We start from the raw sequence: 13,320 nt of genomic DNA, 5'->3' as shown, positions 1-13,320 counted from the left end.
TTACATGTACCCCCACTGGACCACACTGTCCAGGCTAGAACTTTATTTTTAAAAACCTATTCTACATAAATATTTTACTTGTGTACGAACAACCTTTTTACTTTTCCAAAAGTTTACCTTTTTTCCTAGGTCTTCTTTACTGTATCCTAGAAGTTGAAGGTATTTTCCACGAGAATCATCTTCAAAGTTTACCTTTAAAAAAGACATATTCTTGAAACAAAGACCTGCATACAAAGGCCTAATTTTTAATTAATTGATCAAGCTTCATGTAGAATCATTAAAAATATCTAACATCTACTATATCAACTGGAAGGTTCACTTTAAGAAAGAATCCAAACAATAGTTTTTTTAAAATATATATTTTTTAAATAATAAGAATACTTTAATTATCCTGGTTGAATAAAGCTTACTTTTAAAACTATAATTTTTATAAATATAAACTAACTCATGTCCAAAGGCTCTATGAATGCAAAAGTCACACTATGAGGAACATTCAGCATCCTAAAACTCTTTCCCAAAATTAATACTTGATAAAAATATATATAAAGATAAATTATAATTTTAGAATTTTGCCATATTGATTCAAGATCTCTTTTCTTTGGAAAATTCATTACCAAGAAGAGACATTCCAGTGGAGGTAAATGACCAACCAGAAAATTCTATTTGTTATTCTACTGTCATAAATGCAACTCAGTAAAAAGGATGAGAAATGCCTCCAACCTCTCTCCCCTATATCTCTTCTGTCTTTTCCTATTTTCCTTAACTGGATCTATCACAAAAAATAAATGTTCTATATTTTATTTACTTACATTTTTTAGTATACTAAGTTCTATGTTCTAATTTAAGTTCATCTATTATATTGTTTTTTACTTATTAAAAAAGGTACTTCATATTAGGCTTTTCAAAAAAGAGAAGGGGAAAAAGAGAAGGAAGAACTCTTGACATAAAAAGTTGGGTCATGTGCTCTTCATAAGGATTCCTTAATTTCATCACATTCTTCTAATTGTTTCTTTAATAGGAAGACAGATTTAGAATATAATGGGAGTAGTTAAATTTGCAAGTAATGAAATAAAATTGTTTTAATTCCAACTTTACCTTCAAAAAGGACCACACATTTTTTTCAAAATCTGACTGAGAAGCATCAATTTTTTTCTGACAATAATTGACAAAGCCTTGTGATTGCACGACCTGCTGAAGTTGGTCTGCTCGGCTGAGGAATTCCTTTTCCGTTACAACCTGACTAATGAACACGTGCTGCTGCAGCTCAGCTCCCTGCTGAGACTGTACTTTGACATTCTCAAAGGTAACCAGTTTGCCTCCAAACTATAAAAGAACAAACAAACAAAATCAGTTTGAACCACAAAGATGTGGCCAGAAAACATGCTATTGTAAGCATGCTAACAGAAAGAACTGTGACCTAAATAAACACATATCCCTTTGGATAAAGTTAGTTGACACACGCTTCCATACCCCACAATTTGACCCTGTCTTCAATTATTATTCCTCTTCACAAAACCCACCTTCTAGATAAAAATGACTACTTACCATGCCCCACAATTTCTCACCTACTTGATTTTAATAACTTCCACATGCTCAATGCTACTTCCCTTCAAGGCCCAGGCAATGTCACTTCTTCCATCCCAGATGTCTTCAGTGTATTATATATCTCTTTTGATTCAACTATTCTCTTTTGATTCAACTATTAGTAATATGTCTTTGCCTCAGATGCTATTCTAGAGTTTTAGAGGATGGCAGAATAGGCCATTCTTGCAAAATATACCATTTGACATAATGATAATTTTAAGCTAATGGCTACTTGAAAACGAGCAGGAACAAGGCACTCTGACCTTTTCTTTTCTTCCTGAAAGCAGGAGATGAAACTCCCATATGAGAGCTGCTCTCCCTATACTAAGAGTAAAGAAACATTCTTAAAACCAGAGATGAGAGTTAAGGCTGAGAGAAATCTGTACTAACAGTTGTTAAATAACAATTATCTCCCTTTAGTCTCTTTCTATATTTTCAGTTTTCTACAATTGCCATCTGTTCAACCTAGTATATAAGCACTCAGGCTTTGCCACTTTTTTGAGTCTTCATTTTACTATGGAACTTCCATGTACATGTAAAAATCTGTATGCTTTTCTGTTATTCTATCCTATGTCAATTTAATTCTTAGGCCAGGCCGAAAAACCTAGGAGGGTAAATGCAAAGTTGTCTCTTCTCTATATTTACAAGGAAGGCTCTGTGTCTACTTTATTCTTTTATTACCTAAAATACCCAATATCTGCCTTGTATATAGCAAGTAGACAATTAATATCTAATTAATGTATTCATAAAAAATAAACATAGGTAAAGAAGAAAATATAGGACCAAATTTGGTTCTTCATACTCAGTAATTTTTATACAAGGATTATGATCTTTACACCAACTAATCTTTTCTTTTTTAAAATATTTTATTTATTTTAGAGAGAGGAAGGGGGAGAGAGAGAGAGAGAAATAAAGAGAACATCAATGTGAGAGAAAAACATTGACTGGCTGCCTCCCGCATGCAGCCCAACCAGGGATCGAACCAGAAACCTGGATATGAACCCTGACCGGGAATGGAACCCGCCACTTTTTGGTATACGGATGATGCTCCAATGAACTGAGCCACACCAGCCAGGACTACACAATTTATCTTATTAAATATTTAATATATTAAAAGTGTTTGTTATGTCAGGCATAATAGGAAATACCAAGACATAAAACATAAGCTACTATCCTTAAGAAACTAATATGAAAATAAAAATGGATACAAGCACAGATAAGACCATGATATGGAACTTCACAGAAGGGCAAAAAGCACTGGGTTTTCTCAAGTTTTAGGGAAGTTTGAGAAAACTGCACCCAAAAACAAGACCTAAACTGAATTTAACAGGATGATTAGGTTTATTTATTTAATTGGTTCTATGTATTATCATTATAATGTTACATTATAAGAATGTAAATGCTGTTTGCTAGCCATCGGTTTTTTAAATCATCCAAAACAAATATAGAAAACTTAACTATCGCTACTGAAGATAATAAAAATATTTTTAAAATCTTAGTAATGTAATTTATAAAAATTGAAAAAAATAAAAAATTTGGAAAGGTTAAAAATAGAAAGTATAGCCCTGGCTGGGTAGATCAGTTGTTTAGAGCATCATCCCGATACACCTAGGGTCGATCCCTAGTCAGGGCACATACAAGAATCAAAGAATGAATGCATCAATAAGTAGAACAACAAATGTCTCCCTCCCTTTCTTTCTCTCTCTACCCTAAACTCCAAGGGAAGAAGAGAAGAACACAACCTCCTCCAAAAAATCTCCTAAAAAAAAAAAACCCACAAAAGGAATGAAAGAGGAGCTATAGAAAGAAGACAAGTTTAAAAAGGTGAAGGGAGAGACAGATTGTTGTTGTACAACAATGTGAATGTAGTTAATGCCACTGAACTGTTATGTTTTGAAATGGTCAAAATAGCCCTAAGCAATTTGGGCTCATCGACCTAAGAACCAGGAGCTCATAGTTTTATCAGTCAGGGCACATGGCCAGGTTGCTAGCTCAATCCCCAGCAGGGGGCATGCAGGAGGCAGCCAATCAATGATTTTTTCAACAATTTTGTTTTTATCTCTCACTCCTTCTCCCATCCCCTCTCAAATCAATAAAAATCTTTAAAAAAAAAAAAAAGGAAGAAAAGAAAAAAAAAGGGAGTAGATCCCACTTTTCCTGAGAAGCCACTTTAAATGAAGAAAAAGTCACAGACACATTTCAAACTCAATCTTCTTCCATCAGAGTGATTCTACAATAACACTTTTCTATGCTAAGTCCTTTGTGATTATGGACCATAAAAACAAATCCACCTACTGAAAAGGAAGCACCAATAGGCCTTCGGATCCATTTGGGTGGCTTCTTCAGAGGCAACACTATACTATGCTGAGCAGCCTGCTGAGGAATTTGTAATGGAGGAAGGGGCTGTCCTGTGCCAAAGGGATCAAGATTTCCAAAAGATGATGAAAGCTATAAAAAAAAAAAGTAAAATAAATAATAATAATAATAATAATAATGTGAGTATTTCTAACTTGTACAAGACATGTTTTCAAGTTATATCCAAGAATTCTTTTATCACAGTTATCCAATTAATCAGTATTGTTGATCAGTAACATTATTTTTAAACTAATCCTATAAATAAAAGCCTAGCGACCGAAATGACTAGAACATCTATTCAACCAGTCGCTATGACACACACTGACCACAAGGGGGCAGACACTCAATGCAGGAGCTGCTCCCTGGTGGTCAGTGGGCTCCCACAGTGGGAGCACCACTTGGCTGACGAGGATGAGCGATGCTCCCACAGCTGGCTGATCCCTGCAGGCCATCCCCCACCCCCCACACACCAGTGCACAAATCCTGTGCACTGGACCTCTAGTTACACAATAAGATGATAAAAAAAACCTCATCATTTCCTATTACCTTGTCAGCTTGTTTCTGCCTCAAACCATCTGTACTCCCTCCCATGATAGAGTACACACTGATACGCCCATCAAAGGAAGCAGCTGACAAGACAGCAGGATTTCTGGGACACCATTGAATATCAAAGCACCACTGTGTGTTGGTGGGAAGTTCATATAAGACCTAGACAAAAGTCAGAAAATGGTATATAGTCACTTTATAGCCAAAATACCTGAATTAATATGATCAACAAGTACAGCTTAAACAATTTTTTTAGAAAGTGTCTTTAGCCAAGAAAAAAAAGTACAAGAATTTCTTTAAAGTACAAGAAAGTCCATTATGATAGCCTGTTATGATAAAAAAGGAATGCTACTCAAAATTTCGACCAGATTTGGAATAAGCACATCTTAAAAACTGAAGTTTTTATTGAAATATTAGATGCATCTGAAAGACCAGAACACTCTATTAGAGTTAGCTTATTAGACTCTAAAAGCTCACTAGTGTGTTATCCAACTGGTTTTGTTACTAAGATCTAAACAACCATATTTAGACTATTTGAAGACCAAAATTTAAAAATAATATTGAGAAGGAAGAATTCACTGAAAAATTTGGCTTTTGGTCAAAGTGAGAAAACAAGTACACATCATTCTTATTACAGTAAAATCAAAGCAGAATTCAGCATAAACAGTTTTTCAGAAGGAAAAGAATATTGAATTATTATAAAAATGTCTGATTTAAAACCTTTACAATGCAATAACTGTTGCTAATTCAAAATTAGTGTGATAGTAATTGTGGCATTAAGAAAGGGAATGAGGAGTTATTGTTTAATGGGTACAGAGTATGAATCTGAGAAGATGAAAAAGTTCTGGCTATGGATGGTGGTGATAGTGGTTCAACAATTTATACTGAACGGTATACCTAAAAATGGCTAAAATGATAAGTGCTATGTGCATTTTACTACAATAAAAGAATAGGTATTCTATGCATCTTTCAAAAGAAAAAAATAAAATTAGCTTAACAATTACCCATTTCTACTGATTTCCAGAAGTCAAAGAGAATCTTCAGGAATGGTAGAACAGGAAAAAGACCCAACCCTTGAACACTCCTACTTTGAAGGCACTGATTTACCGAAACCACATGTTAAATAAATCAGTCCAAGTATTTCTGAGTCTAGGTAAACACCTTTTATTGTAAATGAGGGGTAGGGTATGATTACTAGTTTCAAATATACTATTTCAATGACTAATTTTCCTAGATGACACAACTGAGCTTAATGTTCCTGATAAAAATCTCCAATAGATGAACATTTCACACATACCTCCATCTACTTTCACATGTCCTTAATTGTAATAACACATTAAAAGAATCCATATAGAAAAATTTCTTATTCAGGTAGAGATAAAATATTATGATAGCTATAAGTCTATGAAATGTTTCCTCTCCATACCTCTCCTGTGTTTGGGTTGGAGCAGAGAATCTTAGCATCTTTTCCACAGCTCAGTAACAATTCAGGATCTGCCATGCTCCAAGCAATTGCCAAAATTCCCCTTATAAAAAACACAAAGAAATGAAAAAATTTTTAATCTTGAAAAACCCAAATCTCCAAATTATTTCTGTGTAAGCTTTAAAGACACACACTGCTAACAAAAATATAATTTCATATAATCTATCTGGAAAGCAATTTAGTAAGGCATATGCTCTTTGATCATCACAAAGATATATACTAGTAATACAGTGTGCAGAGTATAATAGCAAAAAATAAAAACAAATGCCCAATATGAACTTGTGTAATAAATTACAGATCATCTTTAGATGAGAAAACGTGTAGTTAAAAATTCTGTTGTAGAAATCTATTTATTACTATTAAATGATGTTCATAATTAATGTAAAAAGGTTAACTATGGACATAAAGTCATATAACATGTAATCACATTAAATATTTACACATCGAAGTTATATATATGTAAATAAATACAGATATGCACAATAAAATGTTTTACTTACAACATTAGGTAGGAAATTAGGTAGGAAATATAACTATTTCACATTTTCTTCTTTTTGTCTACGTTTTCTAGCTTTTGTTATCAGATAAGTACTAGCATAGGAAATATTTTTTATTAAAAGATTTAAAAATTTGTCTTATAAAATATTACAGATCCAAATGCCAAAGATCTAATTCTATAGTTTTTTTGTGCGTGTTATAACTTTTTATTTTTATCCTAAGTATAACAAAAGTAAAACTATTAAAAGTGTGTCTTTTCTATACTCATGCCTTTTTTGTTTAGAGATGGAAGGAAAGTAAACATTATCATACCATGAAGAAAATACTAGAAACTAAAATTTAAATACCAGATACTAAAAAATATTAGATACTAGAAAAATACTAGAAACTAGAAGTATATTTGCATATTTCTTAAAACAAACACCATACAAATTAATATCCCTCAATTCTCCTGAAAACATCACAGTAGCTAAGCCAATGAGGTGATTTCTTTCCCCAAAAAGTTGTTTTTAATTTTATATTTCTTACAATTTAAGTCATCTCAGAATCAGGAAAGTATGGTATAGGAAAAGGACACAAATTGTTTATGACTTTTGTTTCCAATAGTTTATTTTTTAAAGTTAAAATCTTTATAAAAATTATAAGGACAGTGTGATGTACACCCTAATACTCTTCACCTAGATTTACCGATGGGGCCACATTTACTTAATGTCTTTCTCTCTCTGATTATTTGAGGTTAATTGCCGATATCATGACATCTTATCCTTACACTTATCTCCTGGGATAAGAACATTCTCCAATATGACTACAATACAAATACATACTGAAAATACTTATTATTTATATGTAATACCTTAAAATAATATAGTTCATATTCAAATTTCCTCAATTATGTATTTTGTAATTGCCTTCCCCCTTTATAATTCAATCATACATGTCAAGAATTTCAAGCATGTCAAGAATGCCTTTTTTAAAAATCCATATATTTAATATCACATTTTAAAGAACATTTAGGTCTTAAATTTTTTTTTTTTTTAAATCACAGAATGGTAGATTGGAAATAACCCTAAAAATCATCTCACCAAACTGTTGCATTTATTAGAGAAAATTGAGAATTAGAGAGATTAATTTTCTCCTGGCACCTGGTATGGATTTATGCCTTGCTAAATTATGACCATTCCTAAGTCAGTATAATGTAGTGTTAAGAGTATGAACTCTGATGCCCTGGCTGGTGTGGCTCAGTTGGTTGGGCATCATCCCGTGCACCAAAAGGTCTCCAGTTCAATTCCAGGTCAGGGCACATAACTATGTTGTGGGTTCGATTCCTGGTCAGGGTGCATACAGGAGGCAACCATTTGATGTTTCTCATATCGACGTTTCTCTCCCTCTCTCTCTAAAATCAATAAAAACATATTTTTAAAAAAGGCATGTTCTCTGAGATCAGAATGTTTGGACTGGAAGTCAGTATTTGAGTTATGTGATTCAAGTCAAATTTAAACTTGCTGAGCTTCATTTTCCAATCTGTAAAAGGGGCTAATAGCACTTACACCATAGATTTGTTATGAGGATTAATCAAGCTAATATTTAAAGTGCTTGCATACTTTACATGTCATATAAGTGTTAGTTGTCTTCCCACTACAATGTAAGCTCCCTGAGGGCATACATTTTTGTCTATTATATTACAGAATCCTAGCACAGTAGTTGGTACAGAGTATGTGTTCAGTACGTATGTGTTACATGAATTTTTTTTAAACCTTATCATGAGAAAAATATTAAAACTTCTCAAAACCATTCATCTATACTAATAAAAGGGTAATATGCTAATTAGGGCAGATGTCTTGTGGACGACCTTCCAGATGTCCTTCTGGAGAAAGCTGCAGCGGCTGCGAGGGCTGAGGCTAAGACAGCCGCGGGCAGCTGCAAAGGGCTGAGGAGCGGCTGCAAAGGGCCCAGGCTCAGGCAGCTGCGGTAGCTGTGAAGGGCCGAGGCATGGCTGCAAAGGGCCCAGACTCAGGCTGGCAGTGGCAGCAGCACTGGAGTAATGGGGGTGGTGCCTTCCCCTGATTCGCCAGGTTGCCCCCCCGCAGAGGGAGGCCAAACTGTGGCTTAGACTGGGGGCCAAGGCAGAGGCTGTTAGGAGCGATCAGGTTGTGGAGCAACTTAGGGGTGATCAGGCCAGCAGGGGGGCAAGGTAGGAGCGATCAGGCCAGCAGGGAAGCAAGTTAGGGTCGATCAGGCCAGCAGGGGAGCAAGTTAGGAGCGATCAGGCTGGCAGGGGGGCAAGGTAGGGGCGATCAGGCCAGCAGGGGGGCAAGGTAGGGGCGATCAGGCTGGCAGGCAGAGGGGTTAGGGACAATCAGGCAGGCAGGCAGAGGGGTTAGGGGCGATCAGGCAGGCAGGTAGGTGAGCGGTTAGGAGCCAACGGTCCTAGATTGCAAGAGGGATGTCTGACTGCCGGTTTAGGCCCAATCCCACAGGGATTAATCCTCCTAAACCGGGAGTTGGACATCCCTTGAAGGATCCCAGATTGGCGAGGGTGCAGGCTAGGCTGAGGGACATGTGCCACCCTCCCCCTGCCGTGCATGAATTTCATACACCGGGCCTCTAGTGTGTGTGTGTGTATATATATTTATATATATATTTACACACACACACACACACACACACACACACACACACACACACACACGTATGTATAAATAAATAAAGGCCTAAGCGACCAAACGACCGAATGGTCAAATGACCTGTTGACCGGCTGCTATGATGCGTACTGACCACCAGGAGGCAGATGCTCAACGCAGGAGCTGCCCCCTGGTGATCAGTGTGCTCCCACAGCCAGCCAACCTCCCATGGCCAGCCAACCCGCCGATCGGCACTGATGGTAGCCGGCTGGCCAACCTCCTGTGGTCCCTCCTCTGGCTGGCTGGCCCCCCAATCAGCCCCGATCACCGGCCAAGCCGAGGGACCCCCACCTGTGCACGAATTTGTGCACCGGGCTTCTAGTTCTTTAATAAAAAGCCAACTGAAGTATAACATTTGAATAGGATTACATTTTGATGGGATTCTTTTCTCCTTTAGAAGCAGCTCAAGGAGAAGTAAAAAACTTTTAAAACTTCTTAGTATGCAAATCCACTACATAGGGGAAAAGGGATTTAAAGTTTTAGTTTATATATCCCTAAACAGGAAAGAAGAAAAAAACACCCAAAAGTACTTAGAAAATCATGTAACATTAAAAGGGATTTGTTTCTGTTTGAAAATATTGAATAAATACACATAAACTCCCTGAATACCTAATTATGAATGAAATTTGCCAAATTACTAATTAAATTTAATGTTACTAAAACTAACATGAGAGCCCGGCTGGTGTGACTCAGTGGTTGAGCATCAACCTATGAACCAGGAGGTCACAGTTTGATTCCCGGTCAGGGCACATGCCAGGGTCTTGATCCCCTGTAGGCGGTGTGCAGGAGGCAGCCGACTGATATTTCTCTCTCACTGATGTTTCTATCTCTCTCCTTCTCCCATCTTCTCTCTAAAACCAATAAAAATATATTTAAAAAAATAAACTAACATGAGAAAATTCTCATATTCTTTTAGCACATCCACACATTTATTAAAACTGAAAGCAAGCACTAGCTGGTTTGGCTCAATGGATAGAGCATTGGCCTGTGGACCAAAGGGTCCCAGGTTCAATTCCGGACAAGGGCATGTACCTTGGTTGCAGGCTCCTCCCCGGCCCGGCCCTGGTCGGGGTGCATGCAGGAGGCAACCAATCAATGTGTTTCCCTCACTCTTCCATTCTCCCTAAAAATCAATGGAAAAATATCCTTGGGTGAGGATTAATAAAAAAAAAAACCCACAAAAACAAAGAAACACCTGAAAGTAAAATGAACCACATACTTTCTCAAAAGTGTTTCCTTTTAAATTAAAATAAAAAGAAATAAAACAAACTTTTCAGTTTTACTTGACATTGAATGTTATGCAAGACTCTTCATAAGTATGATGACCCTAAGAAAGAGCAAATTGTATAAAGTCAAGAGTTGTCCCAAAGTGTTGTGATCTACTGGAATTTTGATCTATTAATTATTACTTGAAATAAGTAGTGGAAAATCCTCTACACATTTTTGTGTTCTTATGATATGATTTGGCTACCATTTTGGGGTACAGAAAATTAGATAACTACTGCTTAAAATAAAAACAAACCAGTTATTTACACTAACTTTTACAAAAATAGAGACAAAGTAGATTCTCTAGTTTAATAAAAATTATCTGATAAATCAAAGTAGTAAGTAAATATGTTTTTAAAAATAAACAATTATGTTCGTTGAAAGAGCAGCATGATACCTGGCATGGTTTTCCAGGACACGGAGTGGAGTGGAGGCAAAGCGAAGATCCCACACCTGGACCACTGGTAACCTATCATCTTCAGATGCAAGGACCATCTGAGTAGCAACTTCAGGATGCCACGCCAACCCAGAGCAATGCATCTGCAGATAGTTAAGGCTAACATTTTTATCAATCATATTTTATTTTATGAAAAGCCAAAATGAACTTAAGGAATATGCCTTTGTTGAAACAAACAGTAGAAAACATCAGCTCTGGCTTAGTCTATTTAAAAAAAACACACAAAATATCTGGGGGGAGGAAGAAGAGGGTATATGAGGGATAAATGGGGATGGAAAAAGACTTGCTTTGGGGTGGTGAACACACAATACAATATACAGATGATGTATTATACAACTGTACACTTGAAACCTATATAATTTTATTAACTAATGTTACCCTAATAAATTCAATAAATAAGTAAACAGATCTCCTAAAATCTAAAAAGTATTAAATTTTATTAAACAATCTTAAACAGTAGTCTTAAAAGTAAAAAGTTTAAATGTTTTCAGTTCATCCAGCTATTTGATACATAAAGCCATTCTGGGCCAGAACCTGCTCTGCTGCCAAAAATGTAACTAGGAGGAAGTTTGTTTTGTTTTGTTGGTTTTTTAAATATGTTTTTATTGATTTCAGAGAGAAAAATATCAATGATGGGAGAGAATCATTAATTGGCTGCATCCTGCACCCCCCACACTGGGGATCAAGCCCCGAAACCTAGGTATGTGTCCTGACCAGAAATCAGACCTTGACCTCCTGGTTCTTAGGTTGATGCTCAAACACTGAGCCATGCTGGCCAGGCCAGGAGGGAATTTTATACAGATTTAAATTTTAACATTTTCAGAAAAATAAAAATAAAGAGAAAAAATCTATATATATGTAAAAGGCTAATATGCAAACTGTCCCTTGAGGAGTTTGATCAGGAGACCGAGAGACTGGCTTGCTATGATGTGCATTGACCACCAGGAGGCAGCGCAGAATGTAGGAAGGCCCTGGCCAGTTCTGATCACCGGCCAGGCTTAGGGACCCTACCTGTGCACAAATTTCGTGCACTGGGCCTCTAGTATTTTAATAACAAAAATCCACACCTTTCTTCTATTTTACCAGAAAAATCAAGATAGAATGTCTAAGCAACAACTACAAAATTTTCACATGGGGATAAATTAACATTATTGAGAATTACTTGAAAGTTTGGGGATCCTATTAAGTATTTCAGAAGATGACTGAAATGTTTACTGTATGCTTTATTTCAATGAAACTTGTTTTAAAACTCCAGATTCGTTGGGAAAAAACAAACCCCTGAAGAAATACTCTTCTAAATAGTTTTTTGTTGTTGAAAAATTTTATACGTATTCTCTGATTTAGGCAAAGTTGTTTTGGAAAATGTCAAACCATATAATGTGATTAAAAACAAACTAACAAAACAAGGCCCTAATGGTATCTAAATTACTTTACAGCATATGATAACTTCATATTAAGGAATTTGTAAGGTCAAAAATTTAATGTGTTATACAGCAGCATCTAATGGGCAAGTGGAAGAATATTAGCTCACTTTAGCAGTACCTAATAGAAGAGATGAAGCCAGGAGTTTGGAAACTACAAGTTCACAGTCATAAAATTAATTGTAGGAAAAATCTTTACACTTTAGAGAAAGGTAAAAATGAATTTAAAAATTGCTGTATTGCTTTGAAACAGCTAGCAAAGCAAAACACGAAGAATATCATAGAACAAGCCCCCAATCTCTCTCTTTATCATTAATAATATCCAACATGGTTTACCGAGAACTTTATTTTCCTCTCATTCCCACATGACTGGCCCATGAAAATACAGGATTTGACTTTATAGAAATTTGATTTATTGCCAACTCTGACAAACAATATAGGAATACCTACAGAAGAAATACAACATATTCATTACAAATCAATCATATTCTTACCCTGTTATTATGATCACTGACTTTGATGATAGGTTCATTTTTTCTAAGATCCCAGACAGTGGCTCGGCCACTGGGACTGGCTGATGCTAAAATATGCTGGACTTGTCTATTCCATGCGATGCAGCTGATATCTTCTAGGGGCTAAAAGGAATAAACTATTAAAAATCATTTCTCAATTATAATAAAATTTAACTACAAATTCTGATCCTTCTTTTTAAAAAACAGATCACTTAAAAATCTGATCTGTTCATTCACAAATTTGCTTTACATTCCTAAGTTCTCAATATATACAATACAGCTTAATATTGTCTCATCCACCAGGCATTTATTAAGCTCCTACTATAAATCAAGTACTGCTTTGTTATTTTGCAAGTGCCATGAGGTAGACAATGGATGACAAAGCAGATGTAGGTCAATATAACAACTAGGCAGAGAAAAAGTTACAGCCTAGACGATGAGAAAAATATCTTTATAAATGGTAGACCATAGGCTATCCTTATGCTACCTCCTCTCAGATTGCCAAAATATCAGGTCA

The 13,320-nt window shown here is 35.8% G+C and overlaps 1 protein-coding gene across 21 annotated transcripts in view; it reads right to left on the bottom strand.

The window, feature by feature from the left end:
• The window catches only part of SEC31A (SEC31 homolog A, COPII coat complex component), a gene marked incomplete at its 5' end in the record, with an annotated part of 91,216 nt that overhangs the window by 41,507 nt on the left and 36,389 nt on the right, over positions 1-13,320 (bottom strand). For all 21 annotated transcript variants that reach the window (XM_080674927.1, XM_080674928.1, XM_080674932.1 and 18 more), the window contains 7 exons: positions 118-192; positions 1,096-1,323; positions 3,880-4,032; positions 4,486-4,647; positions 5,912-6,011; positions 10,811-10,953; positions 12,786-12,926. In XM_080674927.1, coding sequence (XP_080531053.1) covers positions 118-192; positions 1,096-1,323; positions 3,880-4,032; positions 4,486-4,647; positions 5,912-6,011; positions 10,811-10,953; positions 12,786-12,926 — 1,002 coding nt within the window. The remainder of the gene's footprint in view (positions 1-117; positions 193-1,095; positions 1,324-3,879; positions 4,033-4,485; positions 4,648-5,911; positions 6,012-10,810; positions 10,954-12,785; positions 12,927-13,320) is intronic.

This window comes from Plecotus auritus, assembly GCF_963455305.1.
Source record: "Plecotus auritus genome assembly, chromosome: 1".
Taxonomy (NCBI): Eukaryota; Metazoa; Chordata; class Mammalia; order Chiroptera; family Vespertilionidae; genus Plecotus; species Plecotus auritus.
Note: the sequence above shows the minus strand (reverse complement) of the source record. Positions and strands in the feature narration are given on the sequence as shown.